The sequence below is a fragment of the Ceratotherium simum genome, chromosome 27 (genome assembly GCF_057802395.1).
Source record: "Ceratotherium simum simum isolate JZ-2026a chromosome 27, ASM5780239v1, whole genome shotgun sequence".
In the NCBI taxonomy this organism is placed as follows: Eukaryota; Metazoa; Chordata; class Mammalia; order Perissodactyla; family Rhinocerotidae; genus Ceratotherium; species Ceratotherium simum.
Window position 1 is genome coordinate 15157473 of NC_141926.1, and position 25055 is coordinate 15182527.

The window sequence follows — 25055 nt, forward strand, 5'->3', positions numbered from 1 at the left end:
TAGAGTTAATGGAGGAATAAGGAATTAGGAAGAAGACTAATAAGGAATCGGGAGCGAAAGCTAGTTGAACATTTGTCATAGAAAATAAGAGAACAAACCTTTACAAAAAGAATGAATGGATGAGGAGGGCAGCAATGCCAAATGTCAAGGAAAGTTCAAAAAACAAACAAAAACCAAAGCTGAAAACCAAGAAGATTTCCTCTAAATTTGACTATCTGGAAATCACTAATGATTTTGTGACTATGCCCTGACCACCATGGAGAAAAGACCTTGGGGGCTGGGAATGATCAGTAGCTAAAACAATGGAATGCAAGTTAAAAAGAAAAGCAATCTGAGGTTATGTAATTACAAGGCTACTGGAAGCCATCAACCGAATTAGACCATTTTAATTAGAACACCAGCATGGCCTTGGAAGAGGCTATAATTGTTTTTCATCTTGGAAACATTTTGTTCTTAGGAAAGCAAATTCATTAAAAAATGATAATCATTCCTGAAAGATCTTTAATAAAAATTTAGAACCTTTGATATGTAAGAAAAGAACAATTTAAAAGAATATTTAGACTTTAAATTATTCTGTTATATGGAAATGAGATCACTTGTCATTGTTATTTACCACACCCACTACTGAGGGTATAAAATCATTCTGGGAAGCTAGAGACACTTACATTCAGAAAAATCATCTTCAGCACCAAACCAAATCTGTAACCCCTGACACCATGAGCTGCTACGGCAACTACTACGAGGCCTCGGCTATGGCTATGGAGGCTTCAGTGGCCTGGGCCACGGCTGTGGCTGTGGATGTGGCAGCTTCCACAGACTGGGTTATGGAGGCTACAGATATGGCTTCTGCCACCCATCGTGGTACGGAGGATATGGATTCTCTGACTTCTACTAAAAACTTGTAGATCCTCGGACTCTTTCTCTTCCCATGCTCTTGCCCATATGCTTCAATGATATGAACACTTTTCTTGATGTAAAGAAAATATCAAACATTTGTTGGCTTCATGCTCCAGAAGGAACTAGTTGTTCCTTTCTCTGGAAGAATCTGGAGTTTTTCATTGAATCAGGGTTTCACCCATTACTGTTTAGTCACTAGCATCTGTTCTGATCATGGGTAACCTGTATTTTAAAATATTTTTAAGTAAACATATTTAACTGGCATAGGGAGCAAGGCTTTATCAATTCATTTCAGTACGTTTCTAATTGGTATATGGGACTTAAATCAGGATGTTGTCTTTCTTTCTTCTCATTTAGTGTTGTGATTCAACGTTTTGAATCAATAATGAATTTGATTCAATAAATGTTCACCGCATGTCTCCATGTGCTAGGCACCATTGTAAGTGCTGAGGCTATGAGAGAACAAGACAGACAAAACCTCTATGTACTTTCATGTGTCCTACCTCTCATTTGTTTTCAGTGGTTTTTGTGTGTGATTTTGTTTTTATAAATCATCCTGTACACTATTATTTTTATGACTTTAAAAAAAAAAACTAATTGCAAACTTTATTCTAGTAAGCGTGGTTTGTATTCTGGGGTTTATTATGGGAAAGTAAATCTACGGCAATCACAGAAAATAGTGTTTGAATAAAACATTGACCTGATACAAAATAATATTTATAATAATATGTAAGGTACAAAGAGTGCTATAACCAGCAACCCCAAACCCAACACTGAATTTTCAAATTTCTAGTGTCTTTTTACAGTTTTCCCTCACTGTCTGAAAGTTCACTTTATGCCACTTCACTTTTATAAAAGACCTATATTAGTACCTGTTTTTGCTAATTGAAAGAAATCTGAAGAAGATTTTTGGTTTTTATGAAAAAAAGTGAAAGTAACATTCTGCATTTGTTTTGTGGCAAGCCCATTATAGAAACTAAGCCATCAAGCATGTTGTTGTATTTCAAACCTTCCACACTAGCCACAGCAGACTAAGAACCTCGATCTTTGACATTGAGGCAGGCAGACAAAGAAGGTGTAGCCATTAGTGACCGACCTTCCCTGATGGATTCAGACAACGATGGATGTTAACAGATGACCCTCTTCCTCTCTCCTGCAGTCCAGTCTCCTATACCTCCCACCACCCCAACCTCTGACGACCCAGCCTAACACACCATCATCAACACCACCACCTCTCAGCCTTGCAGTGTGCTTGCTGTCTTCCCGATTCTACTAAGTGAAAGAAACTACTCTGTACAGACGTTATTCTACATTATACAAGCTGTGTGTTTATCACATCATTCCTGATTTTACTATATATAACTGTTATTTTAGGTTTTATGTGTTATTTGGTATGATTTGGTAGGTTAGTTTTTGGGTCTGGGAATGCTCAGAATTTTTTCCCATATAAATTAATGGTAATCACTTCTTCACTTTATGCCATTTGGCTTACAAAAGGTTTCACAGGAATGCTCTACTTTCAGATAGTGGGTGAAACTTGTATATAATAAGGTCAATTTTATCTCTTAAAATAAATAAAATATATAAATATGTGAGAAACATTTTATTTTATATAAATATATATTTTATATAACATATATATATATAACTGAAAGTCTCCTTTGCTTCCTTGACAAATTAATTTACTTAATTGGCTTTCCTGTTTCCCATCTGTAGAGTGGGGGTTTTGCTTCTAAAAAGGTATTGTTTCTCAAAAGTAAGGCTGAGGACTGTCTCAATTAAAAACACCTGGAGTGCCTTTGTTATTTTAATTTTCTAGGATATACTCTTAGATAATTTGTTTCTAATAGGTTGATTATAGTTTTCCAGACTTTCCATTAATCAAAATTTCCTTGGAAAAAATCACTGTTTTAGATGCTACCCAAGGTCTCTTCAATTTCTTATGTTGTAGCGATGCTTGATATCAGTTTTTCCCCTCCCTCTTCCCAACAAACAATGTTTTTGTGGTAGCTTTCAGATGCTTTGCATTCTCAAGGGCATGTCATCTAAAAGTTAGTACAAGGACTCTCTACACATGGAAGAAGATTTCGGGTGAGCTGATGTGACAATTACATCAAAAGACAAAGTAATGAACTGAAATCATACCATGTTCCTCTGCAGAGTTCAGGATGTGCTCATTTCAAACAAGTTCTTAATAAAGATAAGAATGGCACTGTTCAATTTATAGGTTATTATGGTTTCTTGTTTAACTGCCTTTTTCTACAATATGATCATTTGATGAGCTTTTGGAGGCATCTGCCTGATAATTTTAACATATGTACTCTTACCGGGTTCCAAGGAAACTTGCAAATCATTTAGTCTTAAAAATTTCTCATTCATCAACTAGACCTTATGTTACTGCTGGCTGTTTTCTGTCAAATACAAGATAAGAAAATCACCTTGAATAAAATAAACAAGCACTTTCTCTAAACCTTTAGATGCTGAAGAATGTATGCTGTTTTTTAAAATAATAGTTGTGTGTCAAATTGTGAAAAAAATTGTCCCTTTTTTATTAAGAAAATTAATATCGATCTAAAATAAGTCATTCTACATTTATTTGCTACTTTGGAGAAATATGGACAGACTTGTTAGTGCCCACCATAGTTAGTGATTGTGGATTGGTCGTACGGATGATTAGCATCTCTATCATTGTACAGGCTTTGAGGTCAGGGTCTGTATGTACCCCTTGTATTAACACACTGCCCCATACAGAGGTACTCAATGAATATTTGTTAAAAGAAAAAAGTCATTAAAATAACATGATTTTGTGATCCAAAGATGTTATTGATCAGGACTCATTGGGATCTCCAATGATAGAGAACTAAAGTACTAGCTGAAAAAATGAACAAGACGTTGACAATCGATTTCCAAGTCCTCTTTGGAAACCAAATTGTATTTTTAACTATTATATTTCGATTCTTAAAAGTTGATTTTTTGATACATTTCCTCCAGGTAATATGAATTAGGAGTGAAGTGATGCGAATCACACTAAAGCCTCTTTATTTGCTTACATAACTTTAAGAAAATCTCTTAGCCTTTCATAAATGATTATGAAGTTGCACAATTCTACTTCCAAAGGTAAAGTAACTTTGTAAAATGAAGAAAATATTTTCCAGCAAAAACTCAGAAAGTTGTTGATAGGATCAGAGGAAGGTATGTATGTGAAAGTGTTTTCAAATGACTAGTTTTGTTGTAAATAAATTATTTTGCAAAAGCCTCTTTGGTGTAGCTTATTCAGAAAAATACATAGCTGTTAAAAAAACAAACTTGTACTGAGTATATCTTTCAAGTGAAATTTTCTTAACTTTAACAATGAAAATTCTGATCTCTTGATTTCCCAGTAGGTCAAAGAGATTTGCTGTTTATCATACATGTGTTTCACTTTGGGTTAATCCTGTGTCTGAGAGTTTCTGCAAGAAGTGATATAATTGGTGTCTTTCTAGGACATTTCACATTAGAGGCTCAAAAAGTCAAAGTTGCTTGTGGGCTTATGGATGGATGTCTTAGATAGATGAAGCTTTATAATATTTATTCTTCTACCATTTAATGAACAATGAACATTCATTGCCTTTATGAAATAATTGATGCATAATTTCAATTCACATTTTGTGGTTTGAATGGAGAAATGATTGCTGTTGACCCACTGGCCTTGAAACTGTTGATTTGTGTTACCTTTCTACTACTAATGATTAATATCAACTAAATAATTCAGGTCCTTTTATTATTGATGCTTTTAGTGTAAAATGAATCTTGGAGCTGTGGTCCCATCTGTAGACAATTAAAAGAGGAAACCTAACTATCCTTACTGACACTGAATCTTTTTCACTTATTTCTATTTTCTTTGACTCAAACAAATCCAACAGGTCCAGACAAGTAGCACAGAATGGTAAGTAGACACACCATTCCAGTTACATTTTCCTGAAGAATCAAAACGAAAGTCTATTAGGAAGAATTGTTCATCATTTTTCCTTTGCTGATGATTTTGGAGACTCAGGATTAGGTGCCATAAAGAGAAATTGTGCTGAATTCTCACATGACCTTGACCAGTCAGGTAAATTGAATGGACATTCAATGCTAAATTCACTGTCAGTTCTTTAGGAAAACATTATTAAATTAAGTGTATTGTGAAGAAAAAATTCCACAACTTGTCTTATAAAAAGAGTATAAAATTGATGACGGCCCAACTTTTAAGCAACTCAATTTTAGTAACAAAATATAAATTGTTCAAAATTCTAATGGAGTAGAGCAAACTGGAAACGTGGCATATTTTGGGATTTTGAGCAAGCATCACCAACATCTATTCAGTCTTACTAGTAAATCAGCTACAGTTTCCCATGATGTTGACTTCATTCAATAAAGAGTGTGTCTATAATTTTGAATAGCAATGAGACGCTGTGATGCCTGGCTAGAGGGTTTTATAGATGGCGGTCATCTCATGTGTGGTCTTTGAAGATACTACAATCATTGTCAACATAGACAAAGGGTATTTCATTGGAATCTACACAAACAGCCCTTAATTAGAAGACAAAGAGATTAATGAGATTATCTTTCATGTCACTGAGGCCATGGAATGAGGATTATGCAAATCTGTTTTTACTGCCATACTCTTTTCTGAGGTATATGAGACCTAGGCAGTTGGTGACATTCACACTTGGTAAACATGCCTTCATATCAAACAAATCCCCAATTCCTGACACTATGAGCTGCTACTATGGCAACTACTGTGATGGTCTGGGCAATAGATGTGGAAGCCTGGGTTATGGCTATGGCTCAGCCTACGGCTGTGGTTGTGGTAGCTTTAGAGGCCTAGGATATGGCTATGGAGGCCATGGCTATGGTTCAGAGTATAGAGGCTATGGATATGGTTGCTGCCACCCACCACGCTATGGAGGATATGGGTTCTCTGGCTTCTATTGAAACGAAATAAAGACTGGTGCTTTAGGACTTTAGAATCCTAATATCACCCTACTGTTAGCTCTTCTTTCAAGTCTTTTTATTTCCATCAAAATCCAGATGCTGCTCTGACCACCTAGCCATGTGTACAATGAAAAGTCCTGAAATTGATCAACAACACTTCCTTCCATGACTTAATTGGGAATTTCACAGATTGAGTCACCTGCGGCAACTCTGTGTCCAATTTTCAATAAAGCTGTTGTCTTTGAATGACAAAGTGGACATAATTTCTTCTAATTTATCTCATATTAATGTTTACTAATTTTAAAGTTACCACATAGACTGATTATTTTGCTTTAGAAATTATTCTTTTAGGGATGACCTTTTCAGAGGACTTTGTGTTATATTTTTGTTAAAAGTGTAGTTTCTGCTTTTAGCATCGCCTGTAAAAGTTAAGTTCTTCTGGTTTCTTAAAACATTTCTAATTCTTACAACAAAAATAATTCTTTGGGGGGAAATCTATTTTTTCTTAGTGATGCTTGGAAGGCTGATGTTTCTTTGCAGAGTCAATTAGAAAGCTTCTAATTACCGGACAAGGGAAGAGATGGCAAGGAAGTTGAAGTAACTTAGATTTCAGCAAGAAGGAAGAATGCTGATTTGAAAAAGATTGTCTTAGACTGCTTATAATATATGACATTTTTTTTTCTTTCTAATAAGCCAAATAGAAAAAGGAGAACAATGAGAGAGATTGTTGGTCTATATTTGCCTGAAGATTTATATATAGTTAGTTGAAGGATGATTGAACTAAAGAAAAACCAAAGTCTAAAGGGAAGCCCTCTGCAAGTGCTTTTGAGATTAAGCTACCATGAACCTGCAATGAACAGGCTTCTAGAACTGTGCCGAGTGCATAACATGGGCTCAATAAATATTTGTTGAATAAACAGAACTAATTAATGAGAAAAGGGGAAGGAAATCAAAATTTCTGACCTACCATCTGTATTTTGCAAGATGTTTTGTATATTTTTTATATATATATTTTATATATTTTTTAACATTTAATTTTCAAAATCTCCTAAACAAAGGAATGAAAGTATAAGTAAACATTTGTCTTCAAACAACTCTAAGAAGCAGTCAGAATATGGGGAAAAATACAGATTTTGAAGACAAAGAAACAGGATTGTATTCGCTCTGTACTACTAACTAAATATTTGGTATACAGCAAGTTTCTTAACTTCATTGAAACATTTTTTTAATCAATTAAGTCTGATAATAATTTTTACTTTCAAGACGTTGTAAAATAAACCTACCCTCTCCTGCACACACACAGGCATGCAAACAAATGAGGTGTGTATAAGATACAATAGGTGATTGTATTAATTTCCTAGGGCTGCTGTAACAAAGTGCCACTAACTGGGTGGCTTCAAACAAAAGAAATTTATTATCTTACAGTGGAGAGGCTGGAAGTCTGAAATCAAGATGTCAGCAAGGCCATGCTCCCTCTGAAACCTGTAGGAGAATCCTTCCGTGCCTTTTCCTAGCTTCTGGAGGTATGCTGGCAATTTTTGTTGTTCCTTGGCTTGCAGCTGCATAACTCCAGTCTCTGCCTTCATTGTCACATGGTGTTCTCTCTCTGTCTCTACGTCCTCTTCCCTCTATGATTGTCTGTCTCTGTGTCCAAATTTACCCTTCTTACATAGACACCAGTCATACTGAATAATCATATTGAATTAGGGCCCCCCCAATCATGTCCACTTGATTAAATCTGCAGAGAACCGATTTCCAAATAAAGTCACATCCACAGGTATAGAGCAGGCAGGCTAGGTCTTCAATATATCTTTTGGGGGGGCCTTAATTCAACCTATAACAGTGATCAATATTTTCTGTTTAATATTACTTTATTTAGATTACATAATTAATAGATGATAGAATAGAAAAAATTAATTCAACATAAGACTTTTGATTTCAGTCTTAAAATTCTTTCCACAATTCTAAGCATCTCTTCCTATAACTGAAAGAGATTTGAGAAGAGATAATGATGACTTTGATTTATAATGGATTGTGTTTAAACTGGCAATTAGAGGGTCATTTATAACTGCCTATTAGAGAGCTTGTGGTTTTAATTTATATCGTCTCATAAATATGTACAGCCAAACAGCCTCATCAACAAAAGCAGAGTCACTAGCCCGAGGCAGCTTATAATTGATTTCAGAGGATTGGTTTGTGATTTTTTTACTATCTGTTTAAATTAACTATGCAAATCAAGATCTTGCCCCAAATTTCCATTGCCATAGAGGTTTCAACTTTTTAAGATTATGTATGCTTTCCTCCACATCTTTCTTACCTCTTAGACAAACCTAGTCATTCTAAAAGCCTACTTTAGGCTTTCTGCAAATGTCTGTTCATAGAAACAACAAAATAAATATTATGTCCCACCAAAATTATACTTTCCGCATTTCTGAAAGAATTTCTCAACTCATCTTTTGATTTTTCAGCAGGAAATAATCAGGTAAAGCCATGTCTTGGGCCTTTGAGCAAGATATTTTACTCTTTTCTCACATGAATGCCACTTAAAAGATATGTAAAACTGAAAAATTGGGATAATAATTACAATGCTTCTTTTTATTTATTTTTAATTTTTTTAATTTTTTTTGGGAGGAAGATCAGCCCTGAGCTAACATCCATGCTAATCCTCCTCTTTTTGCTGAGGAAGACCGGCTCTGAGCTAACATCTATTGCCAATCCTCCTCCTTTTTCTCCCCAAAGCCCCAGTAGATAGTTGTACATTATAGTTGCACATCCTTCTAGTTGCTGTATGTGGGACGCAGCCTCAGCATGGCCAGAGAAATGGTGAGTTGGTGCGTGCCCAGGATCCAAACCCGGGCCTCTAGTAGTGGAGCGCGCGCACTTAACTGCTAAGCCACAGGGCCGGCCCCTACAATGCTTCTTTTTAGTTGTAACATTCTATGATCCCTTAGAAGAATTCAGACAATTAAAAATATGAGTTAGTCTTTTCAGGGTTTGGGGTGAAGGAGGGGAGATGGTAACCTTTCTATCACAACAGCTTTGTCTCCATATACCTAAGCAACTCTATTGTTTTAACAAATTTCCTGCTGGTTGTATGCTTGATTAGTTGAAAATCATTGCAGAACCATCCAGCTCTAACGTTTGTTTAAAACAATCTCCTACTTCCATTTCTCATGTACAAGGCCATTGGTGTTCTTGACTGTTAATATTTCCAACAATTTTATCAGTCTAACAATTAGAGCCACTCTCTCTACAGATTTATATTTTATGTTATTAAGCTCTTAGATTTTCTTAATGTTAATGAAAACGAAACTTAAACTTTAAGGAAAAATAACTTTTAAATTCTTTTCATTTGCTTAAGAAAGCTAGAGGCAAAGGGATGAACAATTTTGCAAATGTTCCCATTATCAAGGACATTTGGCTTTGCCTAGTAAATGTTAGTGTCATTCATGAATCCTCTATTTCGCAAATTTATTTTTAAATCATTTAATTTTTTTCTTTGTTCAAGACCTGTTGGTTTGCACGCTTTATCATTTATTTATTCATCTATTTTTTGTATTTGAAAAAATTTAAGACAATATAAGAATTATGCTTTAGAAGCTGCTGAATGACCATTAAAGGAAATTAGGAGATTGATACATTTTCACCACTTTTATGAAGAGGGATCATGATTTTGCATCATTTTCCTGAGTAAATTTTATGCTATTTATTTAATAGTAAAAGGAAAATGGTGTGGATATCATATGAGATTTAAAAAAAATACTTTAGCAAGGTAATATAATTAATGGTTGGAAAGTATTAGGTTGTTTTATAAGAGAACTACTTGATATTATGAAACCTACATGTGAAAAGAGTGCTTTGAAGATGTAACTACTGTTTGTTATCAGAACCAGATTGTTTTTGAGGAATGCAAGCTAAACAGAAAGAAAACTAATAGAATGCTTTAAAAGCAAGTTCAGATTTTCTCTCAGATATGAAAGGAATGGTTTTTTTTGACTTGTTTGTACAATTTTTATCTGGAAGGAGAATTTGATCCATCTTCATGGATTTTTAATGCCACTCCTAAAGGCTTTGAAAGTTACCATATAGGTAGTTGCAAGGCAGACTGCCCCATCTATCAAACTAAGTTTTTAGCTCCTGACATCATGAACTACAATGGAAATTACTAGGGCAGCCTGGGCTATGAGTGTGGATATGGAGAAGGCAGTTTCCATAGACTGGTCTGTAGATGTGGCTCTGGGTATGGTGGCTATCATCCGTTCTGTAGCTAGTTCTCTGGCTTCTACTGAATTACTGTCTTGGTTACCTGATAACTGGGTACTAGAAGCAGACTTGACAAAGTAGACTGTAGACCCAAAGTCACTATTAGTCTACTAGGTCCAAATATTCAACAGCTACATATTTAAAACAGCTTATTCCATAGTTGTGCTTACATTGTGTCTTCAGACATCCTTCACTTGTACTTTATAACTGAGAAAACAATAGGTTAGCACTTAATCACAAAGGTCTGGCTTTAAAGAGACTTGGGTTTGAGTTTTGGCTCTACTAATCCCTAATTCTGTGAACTTGAACAAGTTAATCTCTACATGCTTTCATTTTACCTCTGAAAATTGTACTTAGTGCCAATCTCATAAGATTTTGACAGTTGAATGGAGTTGGTTCCTAATCATAGAGTTGTGATGTTTAAATGAGAAAATATATATATGACTTAGTAATGAATGATCATTATGAGTTTCAATTCCTTAATAAGAAAGATCCTTAATTAAAAAAATAGAAGCAAACATGGATTTTGCTTCCATTCATTTATTTCAACAAATTATTTTCATTTTTTACTCCTGACAAAATGAGCTACAGAAAGCAATTACTGTGGTCTCTTGAGCGATGGCTGTGGATATGGCAGCTTAGAGACCTGGGTCAGATATAGCTCTGGGTAGCTGTCGATATAACTGCTGCTGCCAAGCTTGTACAATAGAATTGTTAGATTAAAAGTTCCTGTGGAAGGACTGACATATAATAAATGTGATATTTCAAGTGAATGTCAGAAATTTCAAAGTTACTATTCAAGAATCAGTTAGATGGCCCAACAAACCACAGACAAGATACAGATGGTTTGAAAGTGTGGATGTGGATCTTACAAAGATTATTTATTTTTGAAGAAATATGTTAATATCCTGTGAATCCTCATCCTGAAGAGAAGTAGGGTATGCTCTCTCCCTTACTTGAATAAGCAGGGTCTAAGACCACTCATAATGCCTTATATTATTTTTATTGAGTTATGTGCACAATAGACTAGGATCTGACTCCTATCTGTGGAATGTAATGGGTGAGAAGGAGTGTCTAGCTGGCTTCTCTGATAATGGGACTTAAGGAGAGTAGGCTACTTTGGCATCGGGCAATAATATTGGAAATCGTCAGAACAAAGAATACATGTGTAATTTACAAAATCCAAGGAAGTACTCATTGGTAGAATCCACATGCAGCCATTTTTGATGCAGCCAAGAGTACCACTTGACGCACAAAATTAGACTCTAAAGTCCTATTAACCGTGGCTTTATAAATACATACTGACTTATACACTGCTGAATAAGTTCTCTCTTTGAGGTGCTAAATAGATATGTAGCTAATGATTTTGATTTTTTCTGTAATCATAATTTTGGTACATTTTTGGAAATGCTTTCAGAGTTGAAGCTGTTTCTCTAGTGAGGATAAATTTGATGTTTAAAAATATTTAAAAGTAATTTAGATGCACAAGTGTTCATAGCAGCTTTATTTGTGATAGCCCAAAGCTGTAACAACCTAAATATCCTTCAAATGGTGAATAAACAAACTGTGCTACACACATACAATGGATTTCTACTTACAACAAAAAGGAAAGAACTATTGATACATTAAATAAATTACATAAATATCAAAGACATAATTCTGAGTGAGAGAAGCTGTTCTGAAGGGATTACATGCTGTATGATTCCACTTATTTGATATTCTCAAAAAGTCAAAGCTATAGTAATAATAAACAGATTAATGGCTGACAAGGATTATTCAGGGAAGGATGGTGTCACTATAGAGTGATAGCACAAGGGAGTTTGGGAGCGATGGAACTGTTCTGTATTCTTATTGTGGTAGTGGTTACACAAATCTATACATGTACAAAAATTCATAGAACTATACACCAAAAGTTAAAAAAATGAATTTTCTGTATAATAATTTAATGAAAATTAAGTTAAATTAAAAATAAATAATTTTTGAGACTCCTGGTCTTGGTTCAGAGGTGTAGTTGGTTAGAAAATTGGAAAATATGAAAATCAATTACTTTTGTTGACCCATCAGAGATTAAAATCAGAGGTCAAATGGCCATCCTAAAATTTGGAGATAGGTGCCTATGGAGAGAAACAGGCTTCAAACATTTTCTTCCTTGGAGAAGATGCCATAAGAGTTAGTAAGAAGGTTAAATTAGACATTTTGACTAAATGCTTAAGGCTGAATGTGGGCTAGCATGAGAGTCTGAAGCTATTAGGTGCCACATCATAGGAAGTTTCCCACAATCTTGCTGGCTTTTCCTCCAGGATCTTCATGACGATCTCACAGAGATCATCATGGAGAGTCTATAGAAAGCCCTAATCCACCCCATCCCCTATGGTGTTACCTGGGGAGGGGGAACGGCAGCTGAATAAAAAGCTTAACCTACAAGAAGAAGGCCGAGGAGGCTTATATGCTGAGCACACTACTGGAATATCATTGTAACTTGGAGAAGGGAATGGAAGATACCACCAGAATTCCACCCAATACATTTTTTAAAATCCCTCCTAGATAAAAAAGAAAAGACTCCATTTTCAGGGGGAAGGGCTTCAAAACCATAGCTCAAGGAAATTGGTGTATAACCACGACACCCAGGGGGAAAGACTAGGAAGAATTAAAAAAAAAAAAAAAAAAGAACCTCTAGTGAAGGATAAGAGACTCTTCCAAAGCCCACTTCCCTGAGACCCAGACTCTGAAATCTGTCAGTAATCAAAACATTAGCCTCACCCCCTTCCATAACCTCCTCCCATCACCATGGTCACACTAACAAAACTTGAGTACAAATAACAGTGGACTAGCTGGAAGAACTGCAAGAGACGGATGCTCTAAGGAGTAACACAAAGGTAAGACGCAAAACCAAATGTTGGAACAATCAAGAGGAATTTGAAGTCTCTGATACTATTAGCAACAACAAATTTCCCCTCTGGTAACTACAGCAACAAAATCTTCAAACACAGTCCCAAACCTGCCTACATGAACACAAACCCACACATTAAAGGCCTAAAAGGAAATTCAAATTCATCTCCAAGAAAAGCATATATTTACCATAGGATTTCCAATCCTGTGCAATATGTCAAGTTTTTAGCAAAAAGCTACTAAACATATAAAAAGGAAGAAAAATCACAATCTTAAAAGACAAAGCAATCATCAGAACAAGACACAGATATGGCATAAGTATTAGAATTACCAGAGAGAAAATATGAAATAATGATGATTAAAATGTCAAAGGCAATAATGGAAAAGGTGGACAATAGGCAAGATGAAATAGGTACTTCCAGTGTGGAAATAGAAACTAAAAGAAAGAATCAAATGTAAATGCTAGAAATGAAAAATACAACAGAAATGAAGACTATCTTTGACATGCTCACTAGCAGATTCAATACAGCTGAGGAAAGAATCAATGAACTAGAAGAGAGTGCAAGCAAATCTATGAACACTGAAATGCAAATAGAAAAAAAATGAAAAAGAGAAAAGAGCAGAGCACCCAACACCAGAAGAAGAAGAGAGAGCAAGGCATAAGAAATATTTGAAGAAATAATAGATGAAAATTTTCCAAACTTAGTGACAGACCCCAAACCATAGATCCAAGAAGCTTGGAGAACAGAATATCAAGCAGGACAAATACCAAACCAAACTAAACCAAACACAGAAACAAACAGAAAACCCGACACACCGAGATATATCATATTCAAACAGATGAAAGACAGAAAAAGAGAGAGAGAAAGAATATCACAAAAGCACCCAGGGGAGGGGGCTTATCTACACAGGAATAAGGATAAGAATTATAGCTTATTCCTCCTCAACAACCACAAAAGCAAGAAAATGGGTTGAAATCTTTAAAACCTTGAAAGTAAAATAAAACTATCAACCTAAAATTCTATGTCTAGTCAACATATACTTCAAAAACGAAGGAGAAATAAAGACATTCTAAAAAAAAATAAAATAAAGCAACAACAACAAATTGAGAAAAATCATTACCAGAATATCTACTCAAAAAGAATTCTTAAAAGAAGCTCTTCAGACAGAATAAATATGAGTTAGGTCAGAAACTTTCTACACAAAGAACAAAATAGCATAAAAAATGAACTAAATAAAGGCAAAAGATTTTTTTTTAATTTTCTTATTTTTATTTTCTATAAAAGATAACTGACTGTTTAAAGCAATAATAGTAATTATGCTCTGGGTATTTAAAGCCTTTGTAAAAGTAAGTTGTATGACAATGACTTGAAGATGGAAGGGAGGAATTGGGAGTATTCTTTTACAGGGACTTAATGACTTACATTATAAGTGAAGCAGTAGTATACACTATTTAAATGTAGATTCAGATTATTTAAACATGAATATTGTGGGGCCGGCCCGGTGGCAGGAGCGGTTAAGTGCGCCCACTCCGCTGCGGCAGCCCGGGGTTCGCAGGTTTGGATCCCGGGCGCGCACCGAGGCACCGCTTGGCAAGCCATGCTGTGGCGGCGTCCCATATAAAGTGGAGGAAGATGGGCATGGATGTTAGCCCAGGGCCAGTCTTCCTCAGCAAAAAGAGGAGGATTGGCAGATGTTAGCTCAGGGCTGATCCTCCTCACAAACAAAAACAAAAACAAAAACAAAAACATGAATATTGTAAACTCTAGGGCAATTAATAAATATAATAGAAAAGCATAAATTACAAATCAATACAGAAGATAAAATGGATTCATAAATAATAACAAAAGGCAGAGAAAACAGAATAAGAGGAAACAAAAGAAAAGAAAAAATGCAATCAGTATAAAACTGTTAAAAAATTGGTAGATTGGAATAACACAATATTAAAAAGTTCTTTAAATGTGAGTCATCTAATCATACCAGTTTACAGACAGAGATTGCTGCTGTAGATAAAAAAAGCAAGATCCAGTTATATGCTGTGTACAAAAAGCCCAATTTAAATAGAAAGACAAGTTAAAAGTAAAGGGGTGGAGAAAATGTACAATGTACACAATTAACCAAAATAAAGCATAGGTAACCATATTAATTCCAGCAAAAGCAATCTTTAGAACAAGGAAGTTTATCAGAGATAAAGAAGAACATTACATAATGATGAACAGGTCACTTATCCTCATGCGTCAAACATGTGTGTACCTCAGTTCTCCTCCTTAAATGTGTATGCACTTAACAAAAGAGTTTCAAAATGCATGAAGCAAAAATCAATCAATCTGAAACTAGAAGCAGACAAATGCATAATTATAGTTGGAGACTTCAATACTCCTGTCTCAGTAATTGATAGATCATATAGACAGAGAATCAGTAAGGATATGGATATCAACTATCAACCCACTTGACGTGATATTTATTCACCACAAACACATTGTCCTCGTGTGTGCCTGGAATGTTCACCACGAAAAAACATATTCTAGGCCGTAAAACAAATCTTAACAAATTGAAAAGAATAGAAATTATACAAAATATATTCTCAAAGCATAACTGAATCAATTAGAAATCAATAAGAGAGATAACTAGAAAATTAACAACTACTTGGAAATTAAACCATACACTTCTAAATAACCCATGGGTCAGAGAGGAAATCTCAAAGTAAGCTAAAAATATTTTGAAATAAATGAAAATGAAAATACAACATGTCAAATTCGTGCAAAGCAGCTATTATAGTTCTTAGATGGCATTTTATATCATTAAATGAATATATTAGAAATAAGAGAGCTCTAAAATGAGTAGTCAATGTTTTCACCTTAAGAGGTGAAATTTACCCCAAACAGGCAGACGGAAGGAAGTGATAAAAATTAGAGCAGAAATCAATGAAATTGAAATCAGGGATACAACAGAGAGAATTAGTGAAACCCACAGCTGGTATATTGAAAAAATAAATCAGATTGATAAATAAATGTCTAGGCATGCTAAACAAGGGAGGGGAAAGACGGCAAGGACACAAATACCAAAATCAGAAATGAAAGATGAGACACCACTACTCATCTCACAGATATTAAAAAGGAAAGAGGACAGAGTACTTTCTAACTCATTTTATAATACCAGCATTACTCTGATGCCAAAACGAGACAGATAGTAAAATACAAGAAACTAAGTAATAATTTACTTCATGATAATAGACGCAAAAATTCTCAACAAAATTTTAGCAATTTGAATCCATCACTCTATAAAAAGAATACCGCTCTATGACAAATTCCAGGAATGCAAAGCTGGTTCAATATTTACAAGTTAATCAATGCAATATTAATAGCAAAAAGAAAAAAAACCCTCATGATCATTTTAATTGATACAGAAAAATGTTTTGACAAAATTTAACATACATTTGTGAAGACTCTTAGCAAAGTAGGCATAGAAGGACACATGTTCATCCTGATAGAAGTATCTATAAAAAACCTGATTAAAATCACTCAGTGGTAAAAGACTGGATGTTTTCTTTCTAAGATTGAGAACAAAGAAAGATGTCCAATCTCACTCTTCGTATTCAATATTAAACAGGAAGACCTAGTCAGTAAAATAAGGCAAATAAAAGACACACATGTTAGAAAAGAAGTAATAAAATTGTCTCTGTTCACAGATTGTCTCTGTAGAAAATCCTAAAATATCTACCAAAAAACTCCAGAATTAATAAGTGAGTTTATCAAGATCGCAGATTGCAACGTCTAAACAAAAGCAAATATCTAAGGGACTCCAGACATAAAGTTGTAGTATAAATAAATTAGGAATATCATATTTCCCCAGATCTTTTTCCACAATTGTGCAGTACATCCAATTAAAGAGATACTAACATACAAAGATGTGGAATAGTTAAAAAGAAAACAGCCATTTGTGACAACATGGATGGACATCGAAGGTATAATGCAAAGTGAAATAAGTCAGAGGGAGAAGGTCAAATACCGTATGATTTCCTTCATTAAGTAGTAGATAATAACAACAATAAACAAATACATAGGGACAGAGATTGGATTGGTGGTTACTAGAGGGGAAGGGGGGAGGGAGGAGGGTGAAAGAGATAATTCGGTACATGTGTGTGGTGATGGGTTGTAATTAGTATTTTGGTGGTGAACATGATGTAGTCCATGCAGAAATAGAAGTACAATGATGTACACCTGAAATTTTTACAATGTTATAAACCAATGTTGCTGCAATAAAAAAAAAAAAAAAAGAAAAGAAAACAACCTTATCTTATAAACTATCTAAAGGTGGCTTAACCCAGGAATGAGAAAGAATCTTAAGGATGTGTCTTGAGCTTATATTATAGTGGGTTCATGAAAATGGGTCCAGTGTCTCATCTTTTTCTAACTGGCTAAACTTTGAAGGTGAGGTGAGGGCAATTGAGGAGTGAGGGGCATGGCTACTTCACTTTCCACTGTTTCCAGTAGAGAAGAGTCTTGTGCTGGTGTCGTACAATACCAGAAAAAAGTACAAAAAGAGCAGGATATTATGTCTAAATGTGACAGTAGAGAATAGCCCCAGATTCCCCCAGGACCTCAGAGTAACACAAGAGTCTGTCCAAAAGCTCTTGGCCCTTGAGCAAAACAACAACCAAAAAAAACAAAAGTAATTCCAGGATCCTATTACCAATAAGCTTTCGTGTCAATTACTCTGGTGGCCTTGGCTGTGGCCTTGATGATTTTGGAATCCTGAGATGTGGCTGTGGCCCTGGCTCTGGCTATATTGGCTGTGGTAGATTGAGCTAGCGCTGCTATGGTTCCTCTTTCTATAGAAGATATTGGTCCTCTGGGTTCCACTGAAAAATCCGTCAATCACTAAAGCATTAGAAACTTTCTATAACTCTAAATGGTGACCTTATTCTTTTTTTTCTTCCTGTCTTCAAGTCAAGCACATTGTTAACCTCATTAATTGCAAAGACTGCTAACGTCACACACCATTACAGAAGGTACTTTGAAGAAATCAGAGCAAGAAAGCTTCATTGCACGCAGCAGAGAGTCATCAAAGGAACTGGAGTTCCTTTCATAATGGCTGCATTTTGGAACTGTTGCTACTTCATTAGTTCACTTGTGACAGCCTGTTTCCCAGCAAAGTTTCTCCATTGGCGTAACAAACTTGGTTTCATTTCTATTTGTTTTTGTTAAGGATTTTCATACATGTGTTTATTTTTTTGCAAAACCTGAATAATAATCTTTTGAAACATATATTTATATGTCAAAATTTATGTCAACAGATATGATTATTTTTATTATGAGTATTTCTTTAAAAATTATGCCCACAGAAGTGTTTAAAATTAACACTTGTTTTATGTGATCTTGTTCAGAATGATGCTCTTTATCTGATTGGACATCCAAGAGAATCAATAAACTCAGATATTCTTAATATAGTCTGAAATTTTACCCTGTCATTCCACAAATATAAAGTTTAATTTATCGTTTCCCTGTCTATAATATAATTAGTGACCATTAATAATCTTCATTGCTATATGGGAGAGGGGTCTTCCTTTGTGTTACATTTTTTCCTTGACTTACCTACATCTCTAAAAGGAAGACATGTGTTCTGTGTTCTGGGGCTGAAGTGATATTTTTCTCCCTGGGTGTTGAAGGAAGTTTCACTTGTTAACTGAATCCTGCTTAGGGTCCTGTCTCTATGCCACTTCAACAGGTACAGAGCCTGAGATTTCTCACAGTCTATATTACGTTTGTCTTTGTTGAAACTTTTCCTTATTCATACACTTGGATTTAGATGCTGAGTCAATCGTCTTCTCATTTTACCCCTGGTATTTGCCTCTCATTATACCCTTGACAGGTTTCTGATCTGCCCTGGTCCCTGCCTTCAACCTCCAACTGCTTTTGTTTTCTACTTTCAATTTTTAGGACTATTTCGATAGACCCTATTTCAACCGTAAACTATGGACCTCATCGAATTTCTACTGTACATCACCCTTGTTCTCACTTCCGCTCTTACCAGGATAGTATCCACTACACACTGTTCTAATCATGCCTTTGCTACATCCTTAAATCCCTTGCCTTACTCCACCAGTGCTGTCAGTCTTTTGAAACTCCAACCTCTGCTTAAGTCCAACTCTTTGCCTACTCTGTGCTTGCTCATATATCAAGGTATTGGTCTAGAGAAGTACATCCTTGTTGAATTGTATTATGTTAAATTTATGATTTTAAATCTTAATTAGGCATTCAGTCCTGCCCAGAAATTATTCTCCATTTTCCTACTAAATTCACTTTCCCACTCTCTAAAATAACCAATTCATCCCTTATCTTTCTTCAAACTTCTGACACAATATGCCTTACTCCTCATCTAACCTATGACTTGTTTCAAATGTCACTGAAAAATTAGGAACAATAGAGAATTAAACATCTACCAACCATCACTGTATTTGATTCCTATTGCTGCTGTAACAGATTATCAAAAACTTAGTGGTTTAAAACAACTCAAATTATTACTTTGCAGTTTCTGTAGGTCAGAAGTCCAGGCACGGAGTGGCTCAGGTGACTGTTTGCATAGAGTCTTACAAGGCCAGAATCAATTTTTCAGCAGGGCTGCATTCATTTCTGGAGGTTCTTGGGGTGAATTTGCTTGCAAGCTCCTTCCAGTTGGTGGCAGAATTCAGTTCCATGTGGTTGTAGGCCTGAGGCTCCCATTTCCTTTCTCAGCCTTTAGAAGCCATCAGTATTCTTTAGCTCATAGACCGCACTCCACCATCTTCAAAACCAGCAATGGCAGGTCAAATCCTCTTCACAGTTCTAATATGTGACCTCCATTTCTGCCTCATCTCTTCTGCCTTTCTCTCTTGCTTTTAAAAGTGCATGTGATTACATTGGTTTCACCTGGATAATCCAGGATAATCTCCCTAGTCAGCTGATTAATAACTAATTACATCTGCAAAGTCCCCTCACAGCAGTACCTGGGTTTATCTTTAATTGAATTACCAGGAGACAGAGAACTTGATAGTGTGTCCTCTGAATTCTTCCTACCCTAAGCATTCCTCAACAAACATACAATCTACCTTCTACGTGTTCCAGTGTGAACAGTCCTTGACCGTCTGGAAGCTAATCTTCCACTTGTGTACTGGATGCTCTCCCGTCTCCCCCATTCAGACCTCTTATTTTTCACCTACCCTTCAGCAGCATTTATGCTAAATTTACTCATTTCTCCTTATTGAAAAACTTTCTTTCTTTATCTCCTGATTACCACACTCCCCACATTTTCCTCCTACGACGCTGACCACTCCTTCTTAGGCTCCTTTGCTAGATTCTTGTTCTCTTTCCTGCCTCTCCGTGCTAGAAGTCTCCAGGGCTGAACTCTTGTCTATCTACTCTCTCTCTCTCCAACTATTTCATGCAGTCTCATGATATAAACACCATTTGAATAATTATGTATCTCCAATTTATATCTCCTGTCCTAACCTCTTCTCTCAAGCTTCACATTGCATATTCTACTGTCTAACATCTTAAATAGACAACTCCTATGTCCACATCAGAACTCTTGATTTTTTTACATTATGCTCCCACCCAGGCTTTCGCTTAAATATAATGCCAAAGGCATTCAACGAATTTCTTAAGCCTTAAACCAAGATGTTACCCTTTAGTCCTATTTTTCTTATACCTACCATTTATGTCCTATCCACCAGCAGGCCCTTGTTGAGTCCACCACTATCTCTTGCCTGAATTACTGCAACAACCTTGGACTCTAAGCTTCTGTTTTCGAGCTCTTAGAATTGGTAAACAACACAGTAACAAGTCATGGATCAGATCACCTCCTTCTTTTAATTAAACATCTTCAATAGCTTTCCATTACTCCTAAATTCCATTAAAAATCATTATCAAGGCCCAGAAGGCCCTGTCTAATCTAACCCATGCCTAACTTTCTGACTTTATCTCCCAACATTCTCCTCTTCATTAACTACAATTTAGCCGCGATAACTTTCTCACTACTTCATCATGCAAAAATAGTTCCGACCTTAGAACATTTGCATGTACAGTTTCTTCTATCCAGTTTGTTCTTTGACTTAGACATTTACACATGTACCTCCTTTACTTCATTCTTGTGTTCAAATGTCATCTTCTCAAAGGGAATTTTCCCTCAAAGGGAATCAATAAAATTATTATATTTATATATTATAATATATATTATAGTTATAATATAGATATATAATAGACATATATCTTTCTATATATCAAAGAATTATATATTACATATTACATTATATTATATATTATTTTATATATTACTTATAATTACACATATATTAGGTATTATAATATCTTATTGGCATTTGCCCCTATGCTGCCACTTTGTATATAATTTCTTTATTTCCTTCATACACATTATCTCTAATAGATAATCTATTTATTGCCTTCGTCCTGGAATGTAATCTTAATGAGGACAGGCATTTTTGTTTTAACCTTTACCTCTGAACATAGAAAACTGGCATAAAAGGAGATCTAAACAAGTATTTGCTAAAAAATTGAATAAATACCGGGTCCCACAGTTGAGATCTCTGCCATATCAGTAAGTTATTACCTGTCAACCCTTGCTGTACTCTGGAATCCTCTGGGGAGCTTTTAAAAATACTGATGCTTGGACCTTATTCCAACTAAATAAGAATTTCTGGATCTGGGATTGGCCATTCCCCTACACAAGAGAATATGAAAAGCCCCATGTAGATGGTGACATCATAAGCTTCTATAAATCTACTATTGGAACCTTGGGTCCTGTCTCTGTCTCTGCCCCTAACTACAGATTGACGGCCATGGTGGACATGACTGTGGCTTCCACTGCCCCTCTTTCTATGGAAGATATTTGTCCTTTCTGTTCTAGTGAAAAACTTGTTATAAGAAGCTCAGATCTTTTATATCATTAACACAATCTATTTATTCTACTGAGTTCTTCAGTCTTGTCAATGTTATTTTCACTTTGGACTTATTTCAACTCCTTTATCTGGAGCCCACCTTTGGCCACAAAAGGTAAAAACCCACTGAAAACTACGCACCTTGGAACTAGCTTCAATACCGAGGGCTGATTTTTCTCATTATTGTGGCTCATTAGCATGGTGCTTTCTTATTTATGGTAATAAATCTTTGCAATAAACTTATTTTATTGCCACTGCATATTTGGTTTCTTGTCCATGCATTAAGATGAACATGTTTTATATAAGTTTTGCAATATCTAAGCAATATATTTTCTTACTGAACAATTATTTTTCCCCTGGGATTATTTTTCTTGGGAATGATTCTTTAGAAATCATTCTCATAATAATTTAGATAAGACACTTTCTTGAAAGAGAGCTTTTAGGAATATTCAGTGCTTGTCACACATTTGACAGGTATTCTAACTTTAGATGTGGGGCTTGGCTAACTGCCTTAAAACTTGTGTTTAGTTATGTATCCCTGACTTGCACTCCTGTAGCTTAGGTCTCCATAATTTCTCCTTCCCTTCTATAAATTACACAGAACTGCAAACTCAGGCACTAACTCATAGCAAATGTTGCTATATAATTTATTTTGGTCACTGACTAATGAGGACTTTTCACTGGTCCTATCACTTTGTGAAGAGCTCTGCCCTCACTATCTTGCCATATTTTGGGGAATTCTGTTAGGAATAATTGCTATCAAGTAAGATCAAATTCCCTGCAGCCATATACAGCTAGAGAAAATTCATACATACATTGCAGTTTCTAGGTATTGAGAAGCCATTTTGTTTAATTAAATCCTTAACTACTTAGTCTTTCAGAAAAAATATTATCACCATAGAGATAAGAAAACAGAAATAGGCTAAGTACTTTATCAAAGTAAAATAGCAAAGATGCAGTAGCAAGAGTTTGAAAGAATCTGGGATGAAGGAATATTGACTATGAAAAGCATTAAATGAAATAAACTGTAATAAAATTTAAACCCAGCTTGAAGTCATAAAGCAGCTAAATAAACTTTTTGTACATTTTTCTTAGGAAATTAATAAAAAATAACTTGGTGATACTGGCTACTTTTCTCAAGGATAAATTATAGATATCCCTCTGTTGATGGATTAAGAAGGAGTACCTTGAATTAAGAAGGAGTACCTTCATCATTAAGACTGGTCTCCAGCTCCTATGAGCTACTATGGTAAAAACTATGGCAGACTAGGCTATGACTGGTCTTGATGTATTGGTGGCCTGAGTTTAAAATCTGGTGGATTCAATGATTTAGGCTATAACCACCAACTACTTTCTTTCTATGGAAGAAATTATTTCTTTACATTCCATTAAAAAATTTGTTGATCTCTCAGTCCTTTGGACTTTCATTATTGCAGTCTATTTCTTCTTTTGTTCCTTCAGTGTCATTAAAATCATGCATAGTCTTAAATTCTTTATTGCAACTGCTCTCCTGGTAGCCTAGCATGGACCACTAATGAAGCAATCATATTCCAGACTGCATACTCAGGACCAAGCTGAAACAAGAAGACTTATTTCTCTGATTTAGAATTTCATCCATCTAGAGGGAATTTCTTTTATTGTTGTCACATTATCAGCATTGTGTTTACTTCCTTATTCCGTGGAGAAAATGTCTGTGTGTGTTTCCAATAAAATTACTTTTTTGACACAGCAAACGTGATTTAAATTTTTTTTATTCATCTAAATGGACTTTTTTCACCTAGTTTTTGCCAATATTTTACAATAAACAATATATTTCTTTTTGAATTATGTTTTTTTATTAGTGATTGCTTATAAAAGACTTAAATAAAGCTTCCTTATAAGATGCTGTCTTTCTTCCTTAGAGTGAGACAACCTTAGTGTAATTCAAATATTTCAGAACTAATTAAGTATAGATTTTCCCCAAAATGATAAAGTCATTGTCCTTTCAATTAACAGATATAAATTCTTATATATCTTTCTTTTCTTGTTTCAATTTGTGCACCTCTAAGTATCTTCAAAGCTATATAAGAAGGATACTACGTTTATTCCTTTGACAATTACTTTTGTGAGCTGAGAGAGGAGTAAAGTATGCAGGGCTTGTTGCTCTATGCTTAGGGAGTTTTGCTGCAATGGTCAAAAGCAGAAATGGAAATTATTATTCTCTTTGCACATATGTGAAAATTGATATTTTAAGAGATTGAGAAACTCAAGTCCCCACAATGTGGTTTTCTAAATTTAGTTTTTCTTTGCAACCTTCCCCTGAAAATCTACAAAATATAAACAAATCCTTTACCAGTCAAAGCTCCCTATCTGTTGCAAAGGACGATGATAATTATATTTTAATTGTAGAAATATGTGTAATTTTAAGCAATAACAAAGAAAAATGAAAATTGAAATATTTTCAAAGGAAAAATACAACATTCCGTGCATTTTTTGAACTACCCTTAAGAAGAAAGGTATGTCTTAATAGTATTGTTTTGAACCAAAGGTAGATTTTCAAAAAGAATGAAGCTCCTGTGTTGTGGTTTACCACACCCACACTGAGGGAGTATAAAAGCCCGGGTGCAGCTGGTGATGTTCATCCTCAAGAAACTCACCTTCAACATCAACCAAATCCTCAAGCCCTGACACAATGAGCTACTACTACAGCAACTACTATGGTGGCCTTGGCTATGGCCTTGGTGGTTTCAGTGGCCTGGGCTATGGCTATGGTTCCAGCTATGGTCTAGGAGGCTATGGTGGTTATGGCTGTGGCTACTTCCATCCCTCTATCTATGGAAGATACTGGTCCTCTGAATTTTACTGAAAACATTGTCCATCTGCAATGATCTGTTTCCCTGATCCAGAATTCATCACCCATGTTGGCGATCTCCACTTCTGCTATATTATTGACGTGAAGCTTCCTTCTTTATCCCTTTTGTGACATTTCTGACCATATTCTCCAATAAACTTGGTGAACTTTCTAAAGTGTGTTTCATTTATATTTGCCCACCTAAATGCACTTTTTAGTCATAATTTGGGCATATCTGTGCAACATATTTCATGGAAACATGTTTTCCTCATATGATTGTTTACTTCC

General features: G+C 35.2%; 2 protein-coding genes across 2 annotated transcripts; both read left to right on the forward strand.

The window, feature by feature from the left end:
• The first annotated feature begins 716 nt into the window (after positions 1–716).
• LOC147913422 (keratin-associated protein 19-4-like) lies at positions 717–895 on the forward strand. Its single transcript, XM_087417837.1, is given in 2 exon segments — positions 717–738; positions 741–895. Coding segments are annotated over 2 exon segments (177 nt in total).
• Positions 896–24608: 23713 nt separating this feature from the next.
• Positions 24609–24782, forward strand: LOC147913423 (keratin-associated protein 19-9b-like). The gene has a single exon (XM_087417838.1). The coding sequence runs from the start codon at positions 24609–24611 to the stop codon at positions 24780–24782; it is 174 nt and encodes a 57-aa protein (XP_087273964.1).
• Positions 24783–25055: the final 273 nt, after the last annotated feature.